General features: G+C 44.0%; 2 protein-coding genes across 2 annotated transcripts; both read right to left on the bottom strand.

Annotated features, from left to right (window-relative positions):
- Positions 1-152: 152 nt before the first annotated feature.
- Positions 153-12,493, bottom strand: gnb3a (G protein subunit beta 3a). The gene is made up of 9 exons (XM_021595792.3): positions 12,286-12,493; positions 8,394-8,516; positions 7,279-7,424; positions 4,451-4,514; positions 3,970-4,132; positions 2,090-2,156; positions 1,607-1,808; positions 1,084-1,300; positions 153-867 (listed from the first exon to the last, which is right to left on the bottom strand). The coding sequence occupies exons 2-9, from the start codon at positions 8,448-8,450 to the stop codon at positions 761-763; spliced, it is 1,023 nt and encodes a 340-aa protein (XP_021451467.1). The 5' UTR covers positions 8,451-8,516; positions 12,286-12,493; the 3' UTR covers positions 153-760.
- Positions 12,494-16,854: 4,361 nt separating this feature from the next.
- Positions 16,855-27,787, bottom strand: p3h3 (prolyl 3-hydroxylase 3). The gene is made up of 16 exons (XM_021595796.3): positions 27,369-27,787; positions 26,888-27,072; positions 26,359-26,517; positions 25,621-25,813; positions 24,962-25,093; positions 24,583-24,725; positions 23,910-23,999; positions 23,725-23,777; positions 23,531-23,610; positions 23,197-23,324; positions 21,297-21,392; positions 21,035-21,185; positions 20,464-20,581; positions 18,774-18,849; positions 18,318-18,458; positions 16,855-17,490 (listed from the first exon to the last, which is right to left on the bottom strand). Exons 1-16 carry the CDS (start codon positions 27,679-27,681, stop codon positions 17,311-17,313), a joined length of 2,238 nt encoding a protein of 745 aa, XP_021451471.1. The 5' UTR covers positions 27,682-27,787; the 3' UTR covers positions 16,855-17,310.
- Positions 27,788-27,916: the final 129 nt, after the last annotated feature.

Consider the following 27,916-nt stretch of genomic DNA (forward strand, 5'->3'; position numbering starts at 1 on the left):
ATCCCGTCTGTCCAGCCAACAGTTTTACTCAGATCGCTTATGCCTTTTTGTGACTAGCCATCGGGAAGTAGGCCAAAAGATTAGACCCCAACTCATGTTAAACTTATCCTTTTCAACACGTACGTACGTAAACTTTCAGACACACACACATGTAGAAATCTGCAGGCTAAACCATTTTATTCTGTGACCATAAAAATAGAAAACTTAACAAGGGAATTCTAACCATCAAACGAATCGATGCTTCATATTCATCCCCTGACGAGCAGTTTAACTCGCCTCAAATATAAAAGCATGTCACGTCCTAGTTATTGTAAACCTACACAGTCTTATCAGTGGTCAATTATTTTGTGGTCGTATCCTGTTATTTCATCCAAATCTCTACCGTTTCCATTTGGCAACTGCTCTTATGACATAGGAAATATATTCATATAACGCTAGAATTCAGTTTGAACCTTGACATAAAATCATTCATTGATGCAACGATCATGTTTTTCTACAAAAGTCCCCCCCCCCCCCCCCTGCCTAACTCAAGTTTAGAGTCGGAAGTAGGAAGAGACGACAGACTCTCTCGTCACAATTCTTCTCTCAAATTGAATAAGACTTGGCACAATAAAAATAAATAACCTTTCACCCATGGCTTCCTAGTCTTCTCCCCCCCCCCCATCCCTCTCGTCAATCTACCAGGTTTTCACGATATTCTTCCTCTATTCCCCTCTCCTTAGTCTTTCGTTCTGTCTGTCCTCTAGACTAGAGGACTGGCTCAGTTCCATATCTTCAGGAAGCTGTCCCAGGATCCTGTGCAGCATGCCATTCCGTCCGAGGATACTCCGATGCAGCTCACCCTGTTGTCATGACCAGCCAGCACTCCTGAGCCATGAAGAGAATTATGTCAGTGTAGAATGTATGCAAATATGTTTGCCTACATTGCATCCACATTTTCTCTCCCTCGTCCCACTCGCATCCTCCTCTCACCATCCCCTCTACTTACCCACACTGTCCCTCTTTCTGCCTCCAGCCCCTCTAGTCACCCCCCCCTGCATACTCACCCACACTATATCCCTTTCTCTCTCTCCCCGTACTCACCCACTCTCTCGGCTTTAAGCATGTCCCAGATGTTGACGTTGAAGTCATCGTATCCGGCCAGTAAAAGGCGGCCGGAGAGGGACGGGGCGAGGGAGGTCACCCCACACATGATGCCCGAGTCCTGGTAGGTGATGAGCTCCTGGTCTGCTCTCAGGTCATACAGCTTACAGGTGGCATCGTCTGAGCCCGTTATAACCGCATTACCATTGGGGAAGAACTGGACAGAGTGGAGAGGTCAGAGGTTGGAGGTCAGAGCAGTGGTCTCTGTAACTGTGGTTCTGGAGAGCTACAGAGCGGGTGTAAGCTTTTGTTCACCTCATTAAATGAATCAACTGAGCAACCTGTTGCATCAAATACATTTTTTGGATACTGTACGTTTTGATAAGTGTTTTTTTTAAAGCTTAAATTTGTAAAAACGTAAGTTTTTGTCTGTCCATGTGAACTTCTGGGTGCAGTGCATCTGACTCAGAATACTAAACTATTAATAAGCAATGAATAAATGCTGGGGGTCCTCTGTCCTCACCCCGATGGCGTTGATGTCACTCTCGTGGCCGCTGAACGTCTGTCTGCAGGTGGCTTCCCTGATGTCCCAAAGTTTGGCCGTGAAGTCACACGCCCCCGAGATGAACATCTTGAAGTCGGGGGACACGGCCAGGGACATGCAGTCACCCAAGTGGCCCGCAAAGATGGTCTTCTCTGTCCCTGTCTCAATGTCCCATAGAACACTATAAAGTTTGGACAGAGGGAGGGAATAGGAGGAGAGGATGGATATAGAGGTGGTCAAAGAAGAAGAGGGTTGCGATGGAAGGGCGAAAGAAGGCAGAATGTTTAGGGCACCATTGCAGAAAAGTAATAGATAAGACTATGCGTATCAAATGAAGGGTATAGTATAAGCCATAGAATTAGAATGATACGGTAGCATTTAACAGATTGGACTGATCTCTGGTCAGTCGTTGTAACCCCTTATTAAACACCAGACTCAGAGACTCCATCTCCATGACCTTACCAGGTGCAGTCGCCAGAGCTGGTGATGATCTCACTGTCGCTAAGGAAACGACAGCAGGACAGGTAACCTGGGCAATAAGAGAGAACACCATCAGAGCCATACAACACAAGCATGCGAGATTGCTGTATTGGATAGACTATATACAGTGCCTTGCGAAAGTATTCGGCCCCCTTGAACTTTGCGACCTTTTGCCACATTTCAGGCTTCAAACATAAAGATATAAAACTGTATTTTTTGGTGAAGAATCAACAATAAGTGGGACACAATCATGAAGTGGAACGACATTTATTGGATATTTCAAACTTTTTTAACAAATCAAAAACTGAAAAATTGGGCGTGCAAAATTATTCAGCCCCTTTACTTTCAGTGCAGCAAACTCTCTCCAGAAGTTCAGTGAGGATCTCTGAATGATCCAATGTTGACCTAAATGACTAATGAGGATAAATACAATCCACCTGTGTGTAATCAAGTCTCCGTATAAATGCACCTGCACTGTGATAGTCTCAGAGGTCCGTTAAAAGCACAGAGAGCATCATGAAGAACAAGGAACACACCAGGCAGGTCCGAGATACTGTTGTGAAGAAGTTTAAAGCCGGATTTGGATACAAAAAGATTTCCCAAGCTTTAAACATCCCAAGGAGCATTGTGCAAGCGATAATATTGAAATGGAAGGAGTATCAGACCACTGCAAATCTACCAAGACCTGGCCGTCCCTCTAAACTTTCAGCTCATACAAGGAGAAGACTGATCAGAGATGCAGCCAAGAGGCCCATTATCACTCTGGATGAACTGCAGAGATCTACAGCTGAGGTGGGAGACTCTGTCCATAGGACAACAATCAGTTGTATATTGCACCAATCTGGCCTTTATGGAAGAGTGGCAAGAAGAAAGACATTTCTTAAAGATATCCATAAAAAGTGTTGTTTAAAGTTTGCCACAAGCCACCTGGGAGACACACCAAACATGTGGAAGAAGGTGCTCTGGTCAGATGAAACCAAAATTGATCTTTTTGGCAACAATGCAAAATGTTATGTTTGGCGTAAAAGCAACACAGCTGAACACACCATCCCCACTGTCAAACATGGTGGTGGCAGCATCATGGTTTGGGCCTGCTTTTCTTCAGCAGGGACAGGGAAGATGGTTACAATTGATGGGAAGATGGATGGAGCCAAATACAGGACCATTCTGGAAGAAAACCTGATGGAGTCTGCAAAAGACCTGAGACTGGGATGGAGATTTGTCTTCCAACAAGACAATGATCCAAAACATAAAGCAAAATCTACAATGGAATGGTTCAAAAATAAACATATCCAGGTGTTAGAATGGCCAAGTCAAAGTCCAGACCTGAATCCAATTGAGAATCTGTGGAAAGAACTGAAAACTGCTGTTCACAAATGCTCTCCATCCAACCTCACTGAGCTCGAGCTGTTTTGCAAGGAGGAATGGGAAAAAATTTCAGTCTCTCGATGTGCAAAACTGATAGAGACATACCCCAAGCGACTTACAGCTGTAATCGCAGTAAAAGGTGGCGCTACAAAGTATTAACTTAAGGGGGCTGAATAATTTTGCACGCCCAATTTTTCAGTTTTTGATTTGTTAAAGTTTGAAATATCCAATAAATGTCGTTCCACTTCATGATTGTGTCCCACTTGTTGTTGATTCTTCACAAAAAAATACAGTTTTATATCTTTATGTTTGAAGCCTGAAATATGGCAAAAGGTCGCAAAGTTCAAGGGGGCCGAATACTTTCGCAAGGCACTGTAAATACTACCTCGTATGTTCTTACGTCGACTTTGATCGAAATGGCTCATCGTTAAACGCGTTGCCAGTAATGCTGTCTTAATGAATGCAAATAGTGGGCTAAGTGTCGAGAGTGGTACCTGTGTGTGCGGCCAGCTCCCGCATGACCTTGACGTTGCCGTCCTTGCCCTTGAGGTTGTAGATGGAGCACATGTTGTCGAGACCGCCACACGCCACCATGTTCCCTGAGGGCGCGTAGGCACACGTCATCACCCACGACGACTTCAGAGGGATGGCGCTCACCTGAGTAGAGAAGGACAGTGATTCCTCACGTGGACCAGTGTGTGTATGTGTACGTGCCTGTGTGTCACACCGTATTTGCCAATGTGAGCACTTATATGAGCACTTGATATTACAGTATATTGTTGCTATTACAGTACATTGTTGATATTACAGTATATTGTTGATATTACAGTACATTGTTGATATTACAGTACATTGTTGATATTACAGTACATTGTTGATATTACAGTATATTGTCATTACATGCCATATTCATGCAAAAAACACTGTCCCATGACCAAAACTCCCCAGACTGTAAACCCAGACAGTCTGTCATACCTTGTTGGTGGTCAAGGTGTCCCATACTATCAGCTTTCCATCTTGAGAGGCACTGACACACAACCTGGTAGAGGGAACAAGACCAGTGTAGAGAGAGACAGACAGAAACAGAGAGAGAGAAACAGAGAAAGAGAGACAGAAACAGAGAAAGAGAGAGACAGAAACAGAGAAAGAGAGAGACAGAGTACAGTAAAAGATCAAAGGACCTGCAGCAGCTCCAGATAAATAGACAGACAGACCGATAATAGATAGAGACCGATAATAGATAGAGACTCTTTAGTCCCAATGGCAGTCCGTCTTTAACATGACTGATCTAAAAAGCCATGACATGGTAATTGACTAATGCTACTGCACTTTTTCCCTATTGCCAGGTGTTTCCAGCACAAATGATGATGGGGAGGTCGATGCTGGTGATGATAATGATGACGCTGGTGATGATATTGTGTGCTATGTAGTTATGTCTAGCCACTATGGAGGAGTATGTGTGACTATGTTGTCTGTCAAGTGTTCACAGTTGCCAAATGAGTTCCCCATGGAGGGACAATAAAGTTGTATTGGATTGGATTGTGTTAAACATAGAGAGGCATTGTTACAGAACCTTTTCAGCCCAACATTGGTTCAGTTAGTAAAAGCTATCTTTAGACCCGCCAAATGTAGGATACCCCAAGTGTTGTAAACCCAGGAAAAGCTAATAAGCGTACTAACTTGCTACAACTGAGAAAGAGAAGAGATGAGATGAAATGAGAATATAGGGAGAGGTAAGGAGAAGGAGAGGACAAAATGAAAGAAGAAAAGGGGGGTTAGTGCACATTCAAGTTACAGTATCAGCAATAATTGATTGATTCAGGGATAGTGTCGGTTTAAAGTGTTGCCAGACTGTCAGTCAAGTGTTTCCTGGTTCCACTAATTTGTCCAATTAAATCAAGCTATGGGATTGCAACGCCAATCCAATTAACCAATAAACACAGAGCACTATGTGACGCCAGTTTTAAACCATAGCAGTATTTGTCACAGCAAGCTGTGTGAAATGAATGGATGAACAGATAAATATATACACTGCTCAAAAAAATAAAGGTAACACTTAAACAACACAATGTAACTCCAAGTCAATCACACTTCTGTGAAATCAAACTGTCCACTTAGGAAGCAACACTGATTGACAATAAATTTCACATGCTGTTGTGCAAATGGAATAGACAACAGGTGGAAATTATAGGCAATTAGCAAGACACCCCCAATAAAAGGAGTGGTTCTGCAGGTGGTGACCACAGACCACTTCTCAGTTCCTATGCTTCCTGGCTGATGTTTTGGTCACTTTTGAATGCTGGCGGTGCCTTCACTCTAGTGGTAGCATGAGACGGAGTCTACAACCCACACAAGTGGCTCAGGTAGTGCAGCTCATCCAGGATGGCACATCAATGCGAGCTGTGGCAAGAAGGTTTGCTGTGTCTGTCAGCGTAGTGTCCAGAGCATAGAGGCGCTACCAGGAGACAGGCCAGTACATCAGGAGACGTGGAGGAGGCCATAGGAGGGCAACAACCCAGCAGCAGGACCGCTACCTCCGCCTTTGTGCAAGGAGGAGCAGGAGGAGCACTGCCAGATACCTGCAAAATGACCTCCAGCAGGCCACAAATGTGAATGTGTCTGCTGAAACGGTCAGAAACAGACTCCATGAGGGTGGTATGAGGGCCTGACGTCCACAGGTGGGGGTTGTGCTTACAGCCCAACACCGTGCAGAACGTTTAGCATTTGCCAGAGAACACCAAGATTAACAAATTCGCCACTGGCGCCCTGTGCTCTTCACAGATGAAAGCAGGTTCACACTGAGCAGATGTGACAGTCTGGAGATGCCGTGGAGGACGTTCTGCTGCCTGCAACATCCTCCAGCATGACCGGTTTGGCGGTGGGTCAGTCATGGTGTGGGGTGGCATTTCTTTGGGGGGCCGCACAGCCCTCCATGTACTCGCCAGAGGTAGCCTGACTGTCATTAGGTACCGAGATGAGATCTTCAGACCCCTTGTGAGACCATATGCTGGTGCGGTTGTCCCTGGGTTCCTCCTAATGCAAGACAATGCTAGACCTCATGTGGCTGGAGTGTGTCAGCAGTTCCTGCAAGAGGAAGGCATTGATGCTATGGACTGGCCCGCCCGTTCCCCAGACCTGAATCCAATTGAGCACATCTGGGACATCATGTCTCGCTCCATCCACCAACAGACTGTCCAGGAGTTGGTGGATGCTTTAGTCCAGGTCTGGGAGGAGATCCCTCAGGAGACCATCCGCCACCTCATCAGGAGCATTTCCAGGCGTTGTAGGGAGGTCATACAGGCACGTGGAGGCCACACACACACTACTGAGCCTCATTTTGACTTGTTTTAAGGACATTACATCAAAGTTGGATCAGCCTGTAGTGTGGTTTTCCACTTTAATTTTGAGTGTGACTCCAAATCCAGACCTCCATGGATTGATAAATTTGATTTCCATTGATAATTTTTGTGTGATTTTGTTGTCAGCACATTCAACTATGTAAAGAAAAAAGTATTTAATAAGAATATTTCATTCATTCAGATCTAGGATGTGTTATTTTAGTGTTCCCTTAATTTTTTTGAGCATAATGACTTAATGATAGAACTAACATAAATTATTGACTCAACAAGCAATTCTCAGGAAAAGTCTGTGAAGCTAAAAGCTAGAAGTCTGTGAAGGGTCATTGTCTACTTTGAGCTTGCGTTTGTGTGTGCGTTGTGCGTGCGTGAGCGCGCCTGTGTGTACGTATGTGTGCCTGTTTGTATGTGTGTGTGTGCTCTTGTGTATGGTGTATGTGTGTTTACTTGGTGTCAGTGCCCCAGTGCATGGCATAGATCTTGGCCAGGTGACCCCTCAGTGTCTTCCTGGTCTTCAGCTGGACACGTCCCACAAGCGTCGTCCCGGCAACCGCCTCCTGCAGGGTGGTGTCCTGCACAACCTTTCGGGCCTCCTGTAGAGGGATGGTTGTGTATGGTCAAGTTATGGTTATAATAACTATGGTCCACTTAACTATGGCTAAAACCACTGTGATAACGATTGTAATTTTCAAGGTGTGCTTATTGCTGCTGCAACCTGGTCTCAGAAGAAAACATATCACATATGACTAAACTGCTGTTTACACCTACTCCTCCTGCCTTTGGACGAACAGAGCGGTCAGGGGTGGGGATGCATGGTCATAACTGTTGTCATAGATATGACTATGACTGTGGTGTTATGAACACCTATACACCTTACGGTCCAGAGGATCAGAACAGTTAAGATTTTATATTATTGTATTAGGATCTCTTTTAGCCCAAGGGCTAGTTTTCCAAGAGTTCTTAAAGAAATGTCAAATAAAAACATTTTGAAATGAGAAAACAAAAAAAGCTGAAATAAAAAGGACAAAAACACAAAGTTTCACATTCCTATTACCAAGACATATTATGAGTAACACCTCTCCCCCCTCCTTCCCCCCACCCGCATACTTCATGTCCACATATGGATTTAAATACACCATATTACAAGAACTTCTTAGACCCACTCTCATTCGTAAAATGTATTGAACGACTCATCTCTTGAAACAACTCGGTTTTTGTCAAGAAGTAAAATATATTTTGCCCAGTTGTAATGTAAGTTTTGGTGGTCGATTCTTGTTCAGTTTATGGTTGATGATCATGGTAAAATGTTCAGCAAATAGTTTAGTAAAGTACTAGCATATGAGAGGAACACAGGCAGGCGTTATATTCACACTAGTGATCGATTATTGCCTAGCAGTTAGAAAGGAGACCTAGCATCCGGAGGGCTGCCAGTTTGAATCCTGGGTCTGACCGGGGGAAGAAAATGGTTGGGAAGTGAGCTGGCAAATAGAGTGTTGCTGCTATCAAATCCTTGAGTTGACCAATAATGTGATCTTCATCTGAATTATTGATTGATAACTGACAGTGATCTGATCTTTGAGGTTGTCCGCCTCCTTTCGCAGCTCCTCCATTTCGCCCATGGCAACGGTTGGTAGGCGTCGTCACCGATGGAGACAGGAAGTGAAATCAGGTGAGCAGATGTAATCCTGGGGGAGAGAGGGGAAAAAAACATGAACATTGTATTTTATCACTTCATTATCCATTCTTCTCACTGTAATGTCAATGTCTGTTACCTGTGTACAACACAACACATGATATATTTATGCGTGTTACCAGCTTATTAGATCCAGGTCTACCCACTCTTTTCTTTGTTTAGCTACTGTTTTGCAATTCAAAACCTCCCTCAACTACTTTGCAAACCCTCACAAACACACACACACACACACACACACACAAATACCCATACACTCACAAACCCACACCCATAGTCAAACAAGCTCACTTGCACAGATATGCATGTGCACGCACACGCACGTACATACATACAAGCGTGCAACTATATGAACTAGTTAATATAACACATACTGCATGTACACGGACACACTTTCCCATCCTGATTGTAAACTCAAACCTGTGTGGTGTGTCATCTTAATGCCAACACTTTTCTCGTTTGACATCTCTCCTCGTGCTTATACGAGCTAAACAAACACCGTATTTACTCTGCACTTTTCTATCTCAATTTACTTTAGTGCCAAAGACTTTGAAAGCTTTCCAATCTTACGTCAGCCCAGAAAGCGTTTATATTTTTGTGATTCCAGTGATATCACATCACAGCACTCTAATGACGCAATTAATCCTCTCGACTGAATCAATGAGGACTGAATCGTTTTTTCAATGACCAAAATATTCTCGGGTTAGGCCTACTTTACAGTGAAGACAAAAAAGTAGGCATCGACTATCTCAAGCATCTCTGTCACATTATCAAATTAGGAACTTTATAACTGGCAATGGCATCAGACTATTTTCTATGAAATCAGATGATAACCTTTACTTTAAAACACTCTAAAAACATGATTATCACATAACATAACATTTCATGTGACATCCACACATCTAATAACATATTTGCATAATATTTGTGACAGATTCAATTATTTGGATCTCACTCCATCTTACCTCGACAACTACCAGGAGAAGAAAACCCTATATCCCTGGCTTTGATCGTGTTCCTTTGCTGCAATCTCTCTCTCTCTCTATTTGTCTAAAGTGTCTCTGTCAAATCTCATTACCAAATTAATTTGCCTCTCATTTGTGTGAGGAGAAAGGGAGAGGGAGAGAGAAGAGGCCGTGGCTCAGAGAAAGATATTCACTTTCTGTTGCTCCTTGCTGTTCCTATCTGTCTAGCACTGTAGGATACATGCATGTGTGAAAACACTGTAAATCATACGTCTAAATATAGAATTGCCTGAAACAATTAACCCTAAGGCGATTGCATCCATCTCAAGTTAGCTGCGCACATAGGTGTCCTGCTCCTTCACCTAAAGGGAGTAGTATCCACAACGGTCACCTTATCTGGCCTTCATCTGATTTAGGCCATATATTTGGTTCTCTGAGAAAATTACGTTTATAAATAGTCCTAACCCAATAAAACGGGACCGTTTTTTAAAAGTGTTTCAACTGTGCTATTGCCCTTTTGCCATCCTGTCCCTGAGACCCCGGCCTGCCATTGTTGCATGTGATTAAATGGCTCCTAGAGGTTGTCGCAGAGTGGAGTGCATTAATATAGAGGGAGGGGGAGAGAGAGAGAGAGGTAGGGAGGGGAGAGAGAGAGAGAGGTAGGGAGGGGGGAGAGCGAGAGAGGTACGGAAGGGGAGAGAGAGAGAGAGAGAGAGGTAGGGAGGGGGGGGGGGGGAGGTAGGGAGGGGGGGGGGGAAGAGAGAGAAGGGGGTGGGGCTGTGTGTAGAGGCGATGCAGGAGAGAGTGAGTTTAAATCCCAGTGGCTGAGATTTTAAAGGAAGCCTTTTGATTTAAATCTGCTCTCATCCGATTACTGACTGCTCTTTGCATCTGGATAAGAGGTGGAGAGAGGGAGGGGCGTGATGGAGAGATGAGAGAGGGAGGGGGAAACTAGTGGTGGCGGATGAGAGGGAGGGAGAAGGGAGAGAATGGGGTGGTCAAAATCTAAGATAGGGTGAGATGGCTGATTTCTGTATGAAATGGGCAATGAACTTGAACTTGAGCTAGTGATTGTAGGAATGTGTAAGTCAGATCTTGTTGTTTTCTCACTGTAAATGTTTCACCTTTTCACTATTGACACACCATTAGTATTGTGTCACATACTATTAGGCAGATTGAAAAAAAATGTTAACGGTGGCCAAACCTTCAGCACTAAAAACATACCTTTCTCAGAACGGGACTGAAGAACTGTTTCCAATTTGTAGCAAGACACTTTAGTTTTGATTTGAACGACGACGCCTTGAACTGTGTTTCAGTGCTAAGAAAGGGTCTAACACAAAGTACCACGTTTCAGCACCTATGCCAACTAGACACCCACAACGCCAGTGATACCGCCGGCAGAGAATCAAATGTATTCCAAAATGGATGTATCAGAGGAAACCATGTACAATGCTCTTTAAAAAACAACACTTAAACAAGTGATGTGATCAATCAAATGGACTGCGTTTAGACAGGCAGCCCAATTCGGATTTTGTTTTCCCACTAATTGACCAATCACATCAGCTCTGGAAAAAAAAAAGATCTGAAGTGAAAAGATCTGATGTGATTGGTCAAGACCAATTAGTGGAAAAAAAAGATGAGAATTGGGCTGCATGTGTAAACTGTCTGTCAATGGGGGGGGGGGGGAAATCCACTTAGAAGATAACAATGAATGTTATCCTTTAAGATGATCTGTAAACGGAGTAGCGCATTAGTAGTGCAATAGCAATATTACATGCATTATAATATAGAAATCATACGTAAGTCCTTGTTATGATAAAAATGTTAAACATTCAATTAAACATATCCAATCCAAGTTAGCGTCGTTTTTCCATGTGATCTCCAAGGAATTGACCATGCTGCCATGCTTCCATACTTCTTCAATTCAATTCCTTACCATGTTGTCGAGAAAAAAAATGGATTCATAGATTTTACAGTATCGATAAACTGTTTTGTCGCCATTAAACGGCACCCTCGTCACAGTGCTATCAAATGAAATGGATACTTATCCCACAGACCCCACTCACTTTGATTATATGAGAAAATCAGGACACACTCAAACCAGAACTAAAAGTACTTCTACACTCCCCCAAACTCATCTAGCAGCAGCAGGTAGCCTAGCGGGTAGTCCTTTCCTGCAGTCAATTACCAAAAGTGCCTTCTTTGGCCTCATGGCTGGAATATTACTCATATTTTTCATGATTTCATCATTAATAAAGATGTCAAAAAACCTGGTGATGATCCAGTGTTTCTATGTCAAACCATGCTGTTATGTTTCGGTCTTCTGGGACGTATTTAAAGTGTAATATGCAAACTCGAAATGTAATACTTTTCAACTCTATATCTGACATGGTACAGATGTCTTCTTTTTTTTTTAAACCATGTGTATGAGGTGTATTCTTTTGTTTCAAAGTAGATTTGTTTAAGACTACCAAGAATCACTCTGGGTGACCCTGATTTAGCCCACTGCAGTAAAAGGTTAAGAGCATTGGTCCAGTACCCGAAAGGTCACTGGTTTTAATCCCCAAGCCGAATGGGTAAAAAATATGTTGATGTGCCCTTGAGCAAGGCACTTAACCAAATTGCTCCTGTAAGTCGCTCTGGATAAGTGTCTGCTAAATGACAAAAATTGTACAAATCTGTTACAACCAAGAGCTCCATATACAGCGCTACTGTGACCAGAGGGTTTCACTTACACATCTATTCACATATCCAATCGAAAACTACAAACAAAGAAAACAACAATTGCTGCCTACTCACCAAATAAGGAAGTTCTCCAGTGGGTTTCTTAACCTGTTCTCACTTTTCAGGGTCCCTCCGTTTGGTTGTCATATGTTTACCCCTCTTCTGTTACTAGATGTTTTTTTATTCAGTTTTCCTGTCCCACACAGAATGGATATTCCACTCTCTCTCTCTCTCTCACACACACTCTCTCTCCTGTGAGGAACAGATGAGGATTGGAGCGGATGAAGAGAGATCAGGGATGAGGGGATAAATCCAGTGATGGAGAGAGAGAGGGTGGGCTTGGGGGGGGGGGGGGGGTGAGAGAGGGAGACAGAGAAAGAAAAGAGAGAGAGAGAAACAGAGAGAGAGAGAGAAACAGAGAGAGAGAAACAGAGAGAGAGAGCGAGAGAGAGAAACAGAGAGAGAGAAACAGAGAGAGAGAAACAGAGAGAGAGAAACAGAGAAAGAAACAGAGAAAGAAACAGAGAGAGAGTGGGAGATATAGCGGGAAAGATAGGGAATGAGAGAGAGAGAGGGAGGCAAGCATAGCACACCAAACAAGGTGGGCAATCGTGTCATGGGGTCAAAAGACAGGAACCGGTCCTGCATTAATAAATAAAAAAATAAAAAAATGCACTCCTGGACATGGCTTTTTATGGTGTGGTGTGAAGCCTGTGACTGGCAGGGGGCTTCAGTGTTTTGTAAACTTGAGAAAAGTCTAATTTTAGAAAAGCCAGCAGCACAGACAGAGACAGAGAGATGGGGACCAGATGAGGGGACATTGGTGACACATCGCAGGCCAGGGGAGAAGTTACTCTAGTACACCTGCATGTATGAACCTCTAAGGCCAGCACCTCAACCTGCCTAACTATGACCTGATGAAGATACACATTTTGCTACAAAGCCACATGGGTAAGAATAGAGTAGATTTGATTGTCCTCTGAGAAGGTCATTTCACATGCTCGTACCATGGTTCATAGGTGTGGTCCATAATACTGTATTTACGGCACTTTTATATGTGGCACTTTTCATGGTCTCAATGAGCTACATTATACTGTTCAAAAATATGCAGCAAAAAAGGCAACTTGCTAAAAGTGAGACACAGTAAAAAAAGGAGATGGACAGAAAGAGTGTCGAGGGAGGGAGAGAGAGAGAGAGAGAGAGAGAGAGAGAGAACAAACACAGCGAGTAAGGAGACAGGCAGAGCGAAAAAGAGACAGAGAAGTTTCACTACATTTCCCTTTGACTTTCTGAACTTATCTTTACATGGATAGTTAGTATTAACCCAATGCTTCCACTCTCTCTCGCATGGTCAAATAGCAACAGGACTAATTTGAGCGAACAGACACTCAGCCTTTTTCTGACAGTGCTGACGCTGGATTCAGGGGAGAGACCGAGCGAATGTGAGAGAGAGTTGGAGAGCAAGAGGTGCGGCGGGGCATTTGAGAGAACCAGCGTGGGGCCGAGAATTGTAATCTATTAAGCTTTGTGTGGTCGTCTCTATTGGTCTCGCACATTCAGCTAAGCTACACGCGCCAGCAGTGAGCCTGCAGAGCAGCTTTTGGCTGCAGTAGGGATGTGACAGCCAGGACAGAGCACTGAGCCTTCTGTTGCTCTGTGATGCTATACAGCGTAATTATAACACTACAGCCATTAGCAGCCCACTGTCCCTCTCTCCAAGTCTTAAACAAAGGGAAAGGGGAGGAGGGGATTAAATGTAAAATCACACAGCCAGAGGAATCAGCCATCAACAAACAGCCTGGGAAGACACTTAAGTGATACCCGATCTAATACTAGACTACCCTGTCTGGGTCAGTCGTTGAGCTGCTTGTATGCCGGTCTTTATTTGTCACATTTGACCAATGTGCTTCTATAGTGTGATGGCAGTAACCAACACTGGTGTGGCAGGATCACTTGACTTGACAGTATATAGTATCAAAAAGGATTCAATCAAACCGGCAGTAGCTAATGTCTGCTTAAATCGGAATAGGACATACTGAAAAGGATATACGGATATGGACATGCCTCATTTCGTCTGGGCATGGACACTACAAGGTGTCGAAAGCGTTCCACAAGGATGCTGGCCCATGTTGACTCCAATGCTTCCCGCAGTTTTGTCAAGTTGTCTGGATGTCCTCCTGGTGGGCCATTCTTGATACACACCGGAAAACTGTTGAGCGTGAAAACACCCAGCACGTTGCAGTTCTTGACACAAACCGGTGCGCCTGGCACCTACTACCTTCCCCACGTTCAAAGGCACTTAAATGTTTCGTCTTGCCCATTCACCCTCTGAATGGCACACACACACTCAATCCAAAGTCTTAGGTGTCGAGGCTTAAAAAAATCCTTCTTTAACCCGTCTCCTCCCCTTCAGTCTACACTGACTGAAGCGACATTTCACCTGGATTCACCTGCTCAGTCTACGTCATGGAAAGAGGACGTGTTCCTAATGTTTTGTACACCTAGGTGTATATACTGCATGTTACATGGATGTGTGTCCTTTCCTCAATTAGAGGAAACACCGTAGAAATAGAATGAGAACAGTCCTATATCTGTGGAAAACACCATCACATCAAACCATAAAGAAAATGATTCAACACATTCAAGTGACGTGTTCCTTTGCGCATTTAAATGATACGGTGGTGATGCTTTTACTATCTGGCCCATGACTCCTTTTACGTTATATCTTATATCAATTTGTTTGGGGGATTGATTACTAATCGTGTGATATTCAACAGATGAAGTACTGCCGATATACAGCACATCACTTGTATACACATCATTTGACGCTAGAAAGTGGGGTGAAAGTGTGACGATGCTTTGAGATGCGCGATATAGATGTACGCCTGTTTAAACACAGATTAACGGGGCCTTTTTGGGAATGCACCGGCTGGAGAGGGTAGGCTACGGGATGGAAGCGGTTAAAACCATGAGTCCATTAACGGGCCAGTCGACCCAAATTTGCATCACGGGGGGGGGGGAGAGAGAGTTAATATGGGTCGTAAACAGTGCTTGACTGGCCGTGACTCAGTAATGCGAGGAGGGGGAGATATAAATGGGGGTGTTTAAATGGGAGTGAGTGAGTGTGTCAGACTGGATGTAAATTATGAAATGAATTCTAGTTGGATTATGATTCCATATTCTAAATGGGAGAGATTTCCTAAACTTCATAAACAAATGCACTCATTTATGAGGGATTAACGGTAATCTCTCTTTCTATCCTCCCCCCCTTCTGCATACCTCTCTCTACGTCTCTCCCCACGAAGCATCAGTTTTTTGTGCATTGCAGAGCTTTGTCTATCTCCCCCTCCCTCTTTGTCTTTCCCTTTCTATGTCAGTGTTTCTGTACTGCACAGTCTAGTCCCTAAGCAGGTGTGACATCTCTTTCTCCTTATGTGTCTACCTCTCTCCTCCCTTCCCCTCCTCTGCCTCCCCTCCATCTCTGACTCACACGTTAACCCTCTCTTGGTTTCATGGTCTTCATCTCCACAGAGTTCAAGGGCAGCCTGGCCCTGAAGAAATCTGTTAATGGAATCTAGAATCCACACCTATTCCCTCAACCCCCCCACTTCTCCCTCTCTTTCTCCCTCAGTCTCTCTCTCTCTAGTCAAATGCAGTTGATGTTTTAACCCGTTACACTCGTGGGAATTGGTTTATATGGATAGGGCTAAATTGAAATATTTATTCCAGAACAAATATGAAAACCATATGCATAACCATGGTAGCAATTGAAAGGGATCGATCTTAGTGTTATGCTTTCACAAGGCAATTCAGAAAAAAAACAAATCGTAATTTTGGTGCGCATAGAAATGAGTCCTGGGTGCATTCAGGTGAGTGTGCCGCAGCAAATGTTCTTAGCAATAAACAAACGTAAGCTCATTCGGTTCAGAACAACCCAGGGTATGATGCCATGTCATCTTGTAACTGTACATCAATCAGTGATCATAAACATTGACATGAGTTTCATGGTTTGGAAATGTGAAGTGTACATTTGAACTATGACTTCAAAGCTGTATTTATTATAATCCTCAACGTCGCATCTTTCAAATACATCAAGTCACCGTAAAATGTACAGCATTTCGCTCACTCGGACAACAAAACAATTTGCAAAGGTGGCCCAATTAGCGGGAGGGCAACTTCTTTTGTCGAGCGCTGGTGCTCAAGTTCAAAACGGCAGTCAGTCAAAACCCATACAGCGCCGTGACGCGCAGGGCCAGAGCTCTAACGTCATGGAGAGCATGTTACTGTACAAGCCTGTTACTGTACAGCCACTATGTTCTAAATCTGCCTTTTTCAACCCGCGAATGGGTATGGGTATGGGTGTAAAGGGTTAAACAGTTGATCATGCAGGAGGTTTGGAGTTGACCTTCTACAGGGTTGTGTATGAGAGCTCTTGTGGATGTCGATGTTTAATATGTCATGTTCTTAATGTACATGTGTGTAATGTACGGCATTGACCCAATAAAGGGGGTTTCTAAATTCTCTCTCTCCCACTTATACCTCTTCCCGACAGAGGGGAGATGCCACTTCAGAGGCACCTCAGCTATGGCTTTTTTCTTCTATATCTGCAACAAGGGCTTGTTTCCATTCTCACTCCCTCTCCACCATTTTGAATAACTTTTATTCAATTCCTTTTACTTTTCTCCAGCAGGTATGTAACGGTCATTACATAGCAAACACTAAGGCCTACACTGTAACACAAATGGACTGATTGTCAATGGAGGGGGTGGAAAGACACACAATCACACAACACCGTCTCAAAGAGAAAGACTGAGGGAGCGAAAGAGAGCGAGAGAGATAGACAAAAATACCTTCTTTCACAAATGGTCTCGGAGAGAGAGAGAGAGAGAGAGAGAGAGAGAGGGGGGGGGAGAGAAAGTGAAAGAGCATGGGTAGGGATTGAAAAGCCTGGTGTAAAAATAGAGAATAGTTTATGGTCTTTTGGGAGAGGGGACTGGTGGCTGGACCGGGACGGTCCACCAAGTAGGACGGGGAGGTTAACAGGACTACCCCGCTGTTCAGCGTGGGTGGTTCAGTCTTTAAATCCATCACAGCAGCTCATCACAGCTCGTCCTTTCCCCCTGTCACCCTGCCCCTCCCTCTACTCCTCGACGACTGGCTTCCGCTTCTACCACTCCGAGCAGGGGCAGCGGTGCCATCTCTTCCCTCCTCTTTTACTTCTCCTCCTTTCATCACACTCTGTCCATCCGCAGCCCACAGGGACTCAGCCTCCTCCCTCTCCTGCATGAGGCACAGAGGGTACAATAGTGTGAGGTAAAGTGAGGTTGAATGGACCTTATTCACACCACGGCCGTGATCAGACAAAATCCAGGCTAGAGGGGTAGGAAGCAGAAGTGCTCCTTCAGAATCTAGGGAAAATTGTGCCGGAACTTTCCTCAAGTTCAACCTTAAAATTATAGATCATTAATAAACCGACCAACTGTAAAATAAAAAAAGTGCCTATTGTCACATGTTATTTGACTACCAACCCTAGCTGACGTTGACTTATTCTTCAAAAGTGCCATCTAAAACAAAAGTGAATTACCATAGGGAAAATAGCTTTAAATTGTCAGCGCTAGATGTGAAAAATGAGAAAGAAACAACCATTACATTTGCATGCATGTTCTGTTTGTTTGTCTGCAGCTGATCTTGTTGCTCTGTACAGTACGTTGCTATAAACAATAACCTTGCAGTCACTTTTGTAACTTCACCGCTTGTGGTAGAAGTTCACCTTAACCACTGATCTAGGATCAGCTTCGCCTACCTAACCATTAATAACAATACATTTTTTTTTTTTAAATGGTTAGGGGCAACACTAACCAATTTCAACTTCACTTCCCTACCAAGATGGCTGCCACATTGTGGCTAATGTGGCTCCCACATTACCATCTAGCGAGCAGTCGGTCCTCCCTTATAAAAATAAAATAAAATTTAAAAAAACTGTATAGCATTAGCCTGGTCCCAGATCGGTTTGTGCTGTCTTACCAACTCCTATGGTTATTGTCATGCCAAACATATCTGATCGGGACAGGTTTATATAGAGCAACCAATCCAATAACAGTTCTCACCATATCCCTGTGGTGCTTCTCCTTGGTGAACCAAAGGGCCAGTGCACACCTTCGGCCAGCGGTCACCGCGGTCACACCATGGGGGTTGACCGGACCGGAAGAGAACCCCACCAGTCGACCACAGGTGGGTTTCACCCGGGCCTACAGAAAGAAAGAGAGCAAGAGCGTCAGAAAGGGTAGCCTCTATAAGGGCCATGCTAGAATGGATAGAAGAGGCAACATCATCAGAACTAAGTACACACAATACCCACTATTTGTTCTTAATTTAGCGTTAGGGCTACGTTAGTTACTGAACGGGTTAAGGTTCGAATTGCATACGTTAGAAAGCTGTGCTTCCATCCTTTCTAGCATGGCCAGATAGTGATGACCGGGGCCGGTGGGGCATAGGTCAAAGTTCACGTGAAGATCAGCCAGTGTAAAGTGTTCTACTTGAGTTTGAAATGTCAAGTGACTTACTGTGACAGTCTTGGCATCCCTGTCTGTGAAGAAGAGCTCCCCACCGTCAAAGTCATCGTTCAGATAGAGCACAGCGCTGGAATGGAATCAGACATGGTCTTAGTCGGCATTTAACAACAAGTCTAGTCAAAGTTGTCAGTCGCCATTTCTATTGCTTAGTCAACAAATCTAATGGTACTATATAACACACTGTCAGAGGCATGTCACATTATTCCCTCACACCCCGCTGCCTGAAAACAATAATCTACACTAGGCTGTGTTTGTTTACCTTAGAATGAGGAGACCATCAAACCCTGGTAGTATTAAGATGTCACGCCGTACTGGTTTGAGTTTATTCAGGATGGGAGTGTCTGTCATTTATATACACTCCCCTCCGTATGGATTTGGACAGTGAAGCAGTGTTTTTAAACTTGGCTTTGCCCTCCAGCATTTTGGATTGGCGATCAAATGTGTCATATGAGGGCGACTGTACACAATGTCACCTTTAATTTGAGTGTATTTTCATGCATATCTGTTTTACCGTTTAGAAATAAAAGCATTGTATGTATCTAGTCCCCCGATTTGAAGAAGTCATAAGTATTTGGACATACAGTGCATTTGCAAAGTATTCAGACCCCTAAACGTTTTCCACATTTCATTACGTTACAGCCTTATTCTAAAACTGATTAAATTGTTTTTTCCCCCTCATCTATCTACACACCCGGGTGGCGCAGTGGTTAAGGGCGCTGTACTGCAGCGCCAGCTGTGCCACCAGAGACTCTGGGTTCGCGCCCAGGCTCTGTCGTAGCCGGCCGCGACCGGGACGTCTGTGGGGCGACGCACAATTGGCCTAGTGTCGTCCGGGTTAGGGAGGGTTTGGCCGGTAGGGATGTCTCATCGTGCACCAGCGACTCCTGTGGCGGGCTGGGCGCAGTGCATGCCAGGTGCACCGTGTTTCCTCCGACACATTGGTGCGGCTGGGTTGGATGCGCAGGTTAAGAAGCAGTGCGGCTAGGTTGGGTTGTGTATCAGAGGACACAACCCTTTTTTTTTAAATATAAAAAAAATATGCTAACCTCCCCTATTATTATGGTAATGGTGAGAGGTTAGCATGTTTTGTTGTTAGCCCCTGAACGTCATCTCACTCATAATTATTCATTAATGATTTTTCTTATAATCTTGCCATTATCAGGATTAATTAAAGTTTTCAGAAACATCGTATCTACTCACTTAGAAGAAAATAAAACTCCAGTCACCATTCAGTTACTATTGTGCAAAACAGAACGAGTTTGTAAGTGTCACGTGTTTGTTGTCATTGTGTGAAAGAAATATGGGACCAAATACTAAACTTTTGACTACTCTGATATGCTGTAAGTGAATTTCTCCAAATATTTAGGACGTCTTCACACTGGGGGGACAAAATACATAAAGTGCATAAAGTCGCATCATGAAACATTTGATCTCAAATCTAAACTGATGGAGTATAGAGCCAAATTTACCATTTTAGCTTCACTGTCCAAATACATACACATGGGAGTGTATGTGGTGTTATATACAGTAGCTCAACTACCAAGTCTTGTGTGTGTTTTTTATGTGTATTTACATGTCTGTGCATGCACAGTGCAGACATCTGCATGCTTCTGTGTGTGCATGTGTTTTGCCAGTCTGAGTGTGTGTGTGTGCGCGCGCGCATGTATGAGTGTGTGTGTACCTCAGGTCTCTGTGTGTAAAGGCAGGTGGTTCTCTCCAGCACTGTCTGGTCTCAGGTTCCAGTAGACAGTTGTCCACATGAACAGGGTGAGACAGGTCCAGTCTCCCCTCTTGGTCCCCTGGACAGGACACACAACACAAGAGGGCCATGTTCATTAGGCACCAAATGGAAGAGAAATGGACTGAAATAGGGAGGGACTACCTGGAGTTGTCCAATAAGAAACACTCATTTTAGTTTTCCGCTGCAAAACATTTTAGACAGTTTTCCCATTGTGTGCCCTAATGAACACGACCCAGGTAACACAAAAGGGTGACATAACACAGAGCAGATAAGACACCTGATACAAGCCAGGGGTTAGCTATTGGGTTACACTAGAAATGGGAAAAGCGTGACGAAATCTAGAGGCCTTAACCCTATTTGAATAGGAAAGCTTTGCGCCATTTTGCATTGAGACCCACAAATGTAATACATAATGGAATCAACAGAACGAAAGGAAATGAACATGAAATATGAAGACATTTTTGGAACCATCATTCCAAGAAATAGAGGGCATTGCTTGAGTGGACCATACCTGTGATGGCGCTGCGGCACACTAGATGTGTGTAGGAGAAATGGAGTCCTGAGGGGCTCCTGAAGTAGGAGTGCAGGAGGGTTCTCACCCTCTCCCCCATCTCATGCAGCAGCTTAGCGTCTGATTGGTTCACCATGCCGTCCTGAGCCAACTGCAGACCAGAAAAGTGTTCAACTATTCATTAGCTATGTGGCCATGTGAGAGAGAGCGAACGACAGACAGACAGACGGATAGATTTAATCTCCAGATGCATCGTTCTCACCTTGACAGCTCTGAGGACAGTCAGGCCCTCAAACTTCTCATGGGGGGTGTGTGGGGACCGTCGCCCCCGGTAACCGTCCCCAGCGGATGCAGCTGCCTGTCAGAGACAACACAGGAAGTCATCATGGAGGATATGAGCTTTTAGCCCTGTTGGAATACTTATGCTATTGCTGAATTCCAAATCCACCCCCTGACTCATATCCCTAAGAAACATAAAGATCAGGGCCAGAATTCATAAAGTATATATATACACTAACGTTCAAAGGTTTGGGGTCACTTAGAAATGTCCTTGTTTTTGAAAGAATAGCTCATTTTTTGTCCATTAAAATGACATAAAATTGATCAGAAATACAGTGTAGACATCGTTAATGTTGTAAATCAGCATTTTAGCTGGAAACAGCTAATTCTTAATGGAATATCTACATAGGCCCATTACCAGCAACCATCACCCCTGTGTTCCAATGGCACATTGTGTTAGCTAATCCAAGTTTCTAATTTTAAAAGGATAAGTGATCATTAGAAAACCCTTTTGCAATTATGTTAGCACAGCTGAAAACTGTTGCTCTGATTAAAGAACCAATACAATTGGCTTTCTTTAGACTAGTTGAGTATCTGGAGCATCTGTGGGTTCGATTACAGGCTCAAAATGGCCAGAAACAAAGACCTTTCTTCTGAAACTCGTCAGTCTATTCTTGTTCTTGAGAAATGAAGGCTATTCGATGAGAGAAATTGTCAAGAAACTGAAGATCTTGTACAATGCTGTGTACTACTCCCTTCACAGAACAATGCAAACTGGCTCTAACCAGAATAGAACGAGGAGCGGGAGACCCCGGTGCACAACTGAGCAAGAGGACAAGTACATCAGAGTGTCTAGCTTGAGAAACAGACGCCTCACAAGTCCTCAACGGGCAGCTTCTCAACGTCAACAATGAAGAAACAACTCCAGGATGCTGGCCTTCTAGGCAGAGTATCTCTGTCCAGTATCCGCATTATTTTGCCCATCTTAATATTTTATTTTTATTGGCCAGTCTGAGATATGGCTTTTTCTTTGCAACTCTGCCTAGAAGGCTAGAATCCCGGAGTCACCTCTTCACTGTTGAAGTTGAGACTGGTGTTTTGTGGGTACTATTTAATGATGCTGCTCTGCTCCAAAACCGCCATTAAAAAGCCAGACTAGTTTGTAACTACACATGGGGACAAAGATTGAACTTTTTGGTGAAATGTCCTCTGGTCTGATGAAACAAAAATAAAACTGTTTGCCATAATGACCATCGTTATGTTTGGAGGAAAAGGGGGACGCTTGCAAGCCGAAGAACACCATCCCAACCGTGAAGCACGGGGGTGGCAGCATCATGTTGTGGGGGTGCTATGCTGCAGTAGGTACCTTTGCCCTTCACAAAATAGATGGCATCATGAGGAAGGAAAAGTATGTGGGTATATTGAAGCAACATCTCAAGATGGGTCTTCCAAATGTACAATGACCCCAAGCATGCTACCAAATACTAATTGAGTGTATGTAAACTTCTGACCCACTGGGAATGTGATGGAAAAAATAAAAGCTGAAATAAATCTTTATCTCTACTATTATTCTGACATTTCACATTCTTAAAATAAAGTGGTGATCCTAACTGACCTAAGACAGGGCATTTTTACTAGGACTAAATGTCAGGAATTGTGAAAAACTGAGTTTAAATGTATTTGGCTAAGGTGTATGTAAACTTCAGACTTCAACTGTATATACAATGTACAGGATATGGCCATTGATAGGCTCGGTGTGATTTTCACTATATTGCACTTTCAGCTATTATTTCCCATCCAATGGGAAACAGCAAAGGGACAGGGCTCATTAAAAGGGAGTCTGAGGGAGTCTGGTTTTCTGAGCAAATAATATACAAGCTTACGGTCGCTAGGCGCAGCACTGTGTTGCATTCCTTCTGATCTAGAACTCCGTCCAGCACGACGCGATTAGTTCCATTTAAAGAATTGTCGTCCATGCTGATGGTGACACCAACCTGAGGAACGGGACCCCCTGGGGATGGAACAGAACGGAGGTGTGAGTGAGACACAGGAAAAGGGTCCACACACACACACAAACGCAAACACACATTTAAATCAAAGAGGTATTTATCAGATTAGTTTTTCCCAATCCCGTGACCCAAGCCAATGATGTTTTTTGCCATTACCAATCCGTCAATGTGTGCTTCTAACATGCCAAACACTAATGTTTATCCTTACCGGCGTAGAACCCACTATCGTCCATCTCCACCTCTTTCTCTCCCGCCTTCAATTTCTCATTCAGCACTTCCTTTTCTGCTCTGGAAATCAAAAATGAAATGGCTTTCAAACCACCCAATAGCACTTCAAAGCCTCTTTCTCTCCACAATCCCTTCCTCTTTTGCATGAACTTTCTCCTTCACTTTTCCTCCTACCTCCATGTGTCTCTCAGCAACTCAGGAACAACCTCCTCTGGAGTCCAGAGATCCTATATCGGAGGACAAAAACACAAAAAGGAACAAACTGCTGTATTTTTTTTATAGCCTTGATATACAGTAGCTACTTTATGGCTCTGAGCCGAACCAGAACCAGCGATAATCAATAAACAACGTCATCATACCGGGTCGGTGAAATTAAAGTTGAGGTTTTCCATTCCGAAGTAGAGTAGCTTTTTCTCCTGCAGTGAGCGGCTCACATACCTGGCTATCTCCTGAGAATATAAAGACAGAGACCGAGGCTTAGACTCACCTCAGTGGCTGCTGCCCTATGTACATAGACATGGAATCAATGGTCACTTTAATTTAAAAAATTATATATATATATATATATATATATATCCCTACACCCGCAATAACATGTTTACATACGGTTTTACTCATGTCATATGTATATACTGTATTCTAGTCAATGCCACTCCAACATTGCTCATCCTAATATTTATATATTTCTCTTACTTTTAGATTTGTGTGTGTTGTTGTGAATTGTTAAATACTACTGCACTGTTGGAGCTAGAAACTAAAGCATGTCCCTACGCCCGCAATAACATCTGCTAAATATGTGTATGCGACCAATATCTATCTATATATTTATACATACATACATACATACATACATACACATTTTAATTTAATTAAAAGAGTGATGCCTATGAAGAAAACCAATATACTGGTGTTCACAGTAGAGTAAGATACAATAATGTATCTTTAAAATTTGAGGTGTGTCGTTTATAAAATGAAACCTCCCTATTGGGCCAGGCTAGGGGTTGTTCATTTTATGCTGAGCACCAGTAGTACCTGGGAGGGCTTTGTCCCATGTGCCTCAGTGTCACCCCCCAGTGTCTCTGTGTAGAGCTCCAGGTTACTGAGGGAGTCTTTGTCTGAGGGGTAGAACAGGAGGAGAGACCGCAGAGAACGCACCGCTCCTCCTAGATCGCCCGCTACCGGAAATAGGTGAGAGAGAGAGGGAGGGAAATGAGCTTTGGTTGTTCACTAGATATATGTCAACTCCTGTATGAAACACCAGAGCCTTTTTGAAATAATACATTTATTTCAGGTGCCATAGTCAGGCCAGTATCATCAGCTGCAGTAGAAGCAGAGTTACCATCATAATTGTCGTTAGCGTCATCATGTGGTCATTACTGTAACTTCAGATATGACCGTTCCCCTGTCTAACCTTTGAACTGTGCGATGTGTAGATGCTCCAGCTGTGTGGGTAGGAAGTCCTCCTGGGCTGAAATCCTTCCGGGTCGTGTCGCCACCTGAGTCACACAGGCCTGCTGGCAGGACAGGAGGGAGAGGGAGAGTGCTGGAGGACAGGAGATACAAATCACACGATAAGGAGAAGGAAAGATGAGAAAAGTAGAGAATAGCATAAGAATAAAAATAGTAGTATCCTATACATCTTTGCTTTGTTTTGGACCAAACAAATTATGCACTGTGTGACATTATACTGTTTACAGTCAGATGACTTGGTAACACTCCCCCTGTAATAAGGCCTTTATAATGCTATATAACACTATCACCGTACAGACATTTTCAGCCTACTAGAGGCCTACTAGAGGTTCAGCCTACTAGCAATGAGTGAGCTATAGCCCTGCATAGACAACCAGCTTCATGAACACAAACATGTTTTTCCCGTAACCTGTGTGGTCCAGTGGTTAGTGCCACATGTACAACCCAGCTTCCAATGTCAGCATGGGTTCAAAGCCGAACCATGCCCTTCTGACTCACAATCGCTCATACTTTTTCTGTCCTCTTCACTGTCCGATCTCAATAAGGATATATAAAACCCTTCAAATATATACATTTTTAAACAAACATGTTTTTCCTCACCTGCAGCCTTCTCAAACACCCCGTCCATACCGTCCTCTCCTCTGTTCTCAGGGAGCCGCTGTGAGGCGACCTCACACTGCGCCCTGCACTCATCAGTCTGTCTCAGTGTCTCGTTCACACACTCCATCCATTTCTCCACGGCGTGCGTCCAATCAGAGGAGGCCTCAGAGGTGAGGGCAGAGTCGTACAGGGCCTGTGGTTAATAGAGGGGTGGAGGTTAGGGGTAAGAGGAGGGACGATTGTTAGCTGGAAAGGTTGGCTGTAATTGGTAAACATCAAGAACAGAGTACGATGGAGAGGAGTCGTCGATGGCCTATACTCCCAATGGGCATAGTAAGTACGGAAAGCATGGAGACTTGCTGGAGACAAGCAAAACAAAGCAGTGGAATGAACTGCATTTCTATTTTTTACTGTTAGGCTTTAGTGATATCAAAAGTCCAGTGAAGTCCACATGATCTAGTCTCATTTATAGTACACTCCATTAGTTACATGTTATCAGGAATGCTGTGGGTGCATGCAGAGGTTACTGTGTGTGCCCAAAGGGCTTTTACGATTGGTTAGGTACTTCAGGTGAAGCCCAGAGAGAGGAATTTGAACCCTCAGGCCACATGTGGGAATCAAAGAATATTCACAAATTTTGTTGTAAGAAATACTTATTTATGCATCCAATCTACCATTTATTTGACCATTTCTCAGACACACACACAACCCTCCTCCTCTCCCACTCTTTTTTATTACCCAGTGTTTCTCCGTCTCCATCTCTCTATCCTGGAATGCGTCCTCTGTTACTCCCTCCATCCGTCTATACTTCTCAATGTTGTTCCTCATCTCCAGGTGACTGGGGTTGGCCACGAAGAACGTGTGGGCTGCTGACGCTGCCTTCTGTACTTTCCCTAGCTGAGGAAGAAGAGAAGGGGGGAGAGGAAAAGTTGATAGAGAACGAGGTAAAAGATGAAGAGGAGGAGAAAGAGGGGGAGGAGGAAAAAATAACAGGAGGTAGACGATGACGAAGAAAAGTCAAAAGTCCAGATGAGCTAGAATGCACGAAGACCACAGCTGTAGTTGTAGGATATTGTCGCTACAGTATGTAGTAAAGTGAGCTGGCATTACATCATATATGCCTTACACCAGAGTAACTAACGACCAGTGGAATAACCTATGTAGTTGCTTTAACATGCAATTAGCTCTTCAGAGCTATAATTCAACCGTCAGCCACACATATGCACAGGAACATAATGAAACAGCAGGTGAGTATGGTAACAGTTACCTTCCAGTAGACCACCTGCAGGAAGTTATAGGGGTTCCGGGTGCTGAACTCATACTCAATGTCGGCAGACACGGGAAGCTGTCCTGCAGGAGTGACAGCCCGTCCCAAACAGAACCGCACACACTCAGCCCGCCGCTGGACCCAGTCCACTGCCCATAGGTCCCACACATTCCCTTTCTCTGTGTCTGAGGACACACACACACACACACACACAACATTACTGGAATGTACCATACCAGGACTGTCTTGCACTCATGACCATAGATAGGGTCATCACTGACTCCTGGGAGGGTCATCACTGATTCCTGGGAGGTATCTAGGCCCTAATACAAGCTGTGAATATAAGTGGCAAACAGAAACTTGTGATTTAATATATTTAATGCATGCACAGAGCACACACAGGTGGAGACAGAGAGACATACTCTCTATCACACATACCCTATGAACCCGAACACATACAACACAGTAAACATACACATACCCAGTTTTGGGAGCCTGTCATATCCCGCTGGCACACATTCTTTATGGCACTGCCGTCGGGTACGAAATAGAGCCTCCCGGGTAGACATCGACTTTTCGAGCAGCTCCGCAGCTTTCTCCCACTCCTCGCTAAAGTATGCACGGACCCCGGTATAATACAAAACATCGTAAGAGGTTATGAGTCCGGACGCAGATCCTGCAGAAGATCCGATGCCTGCAACAGGAGAGGTTAAATAGAAGAATGAGAAAAGAGAGTGAATAAGAGAGATGTGCAGCGCCACGTAGACAGAGTTGTGATTTGCGCAAAGCGCCATGGTACGCCGTAGTTATTTTTGAGAAGGAGAGGGGGAGGGACAGGGCCAGAGGAAAGTAGGGGAAGGCAGGAAAGACGTGCATGGTAGTGATGAGGGGAGGAGAAGTAGTGGGATGGGTGGAGAAAAGGAAAGAGGCAGTACACTTGAAAGTAGATTTGTTGACACAGTAAATAACATTGTTTGGAAGCACTAAAATAATGCTAAAATAAGATTATAGTCTAGCTTAATGTACTTG

Source organism: Oncorhynchus mykiss, chromosome 3, assembly GCF_057628025.1.
Source record: "Oncorhynchus mykiss isolate SJ-2025 chromosome 3, ASM5762802v1, whole genome shotgun sequence".
NCBI classification, from domain to species: domain Eukaryota; kingdom Metazoa; phylum Chordata; class Actinopteri; order Salmoniformes; family Salmonidae; genus Oncorhynchus; species Oncorhynchus mykiss.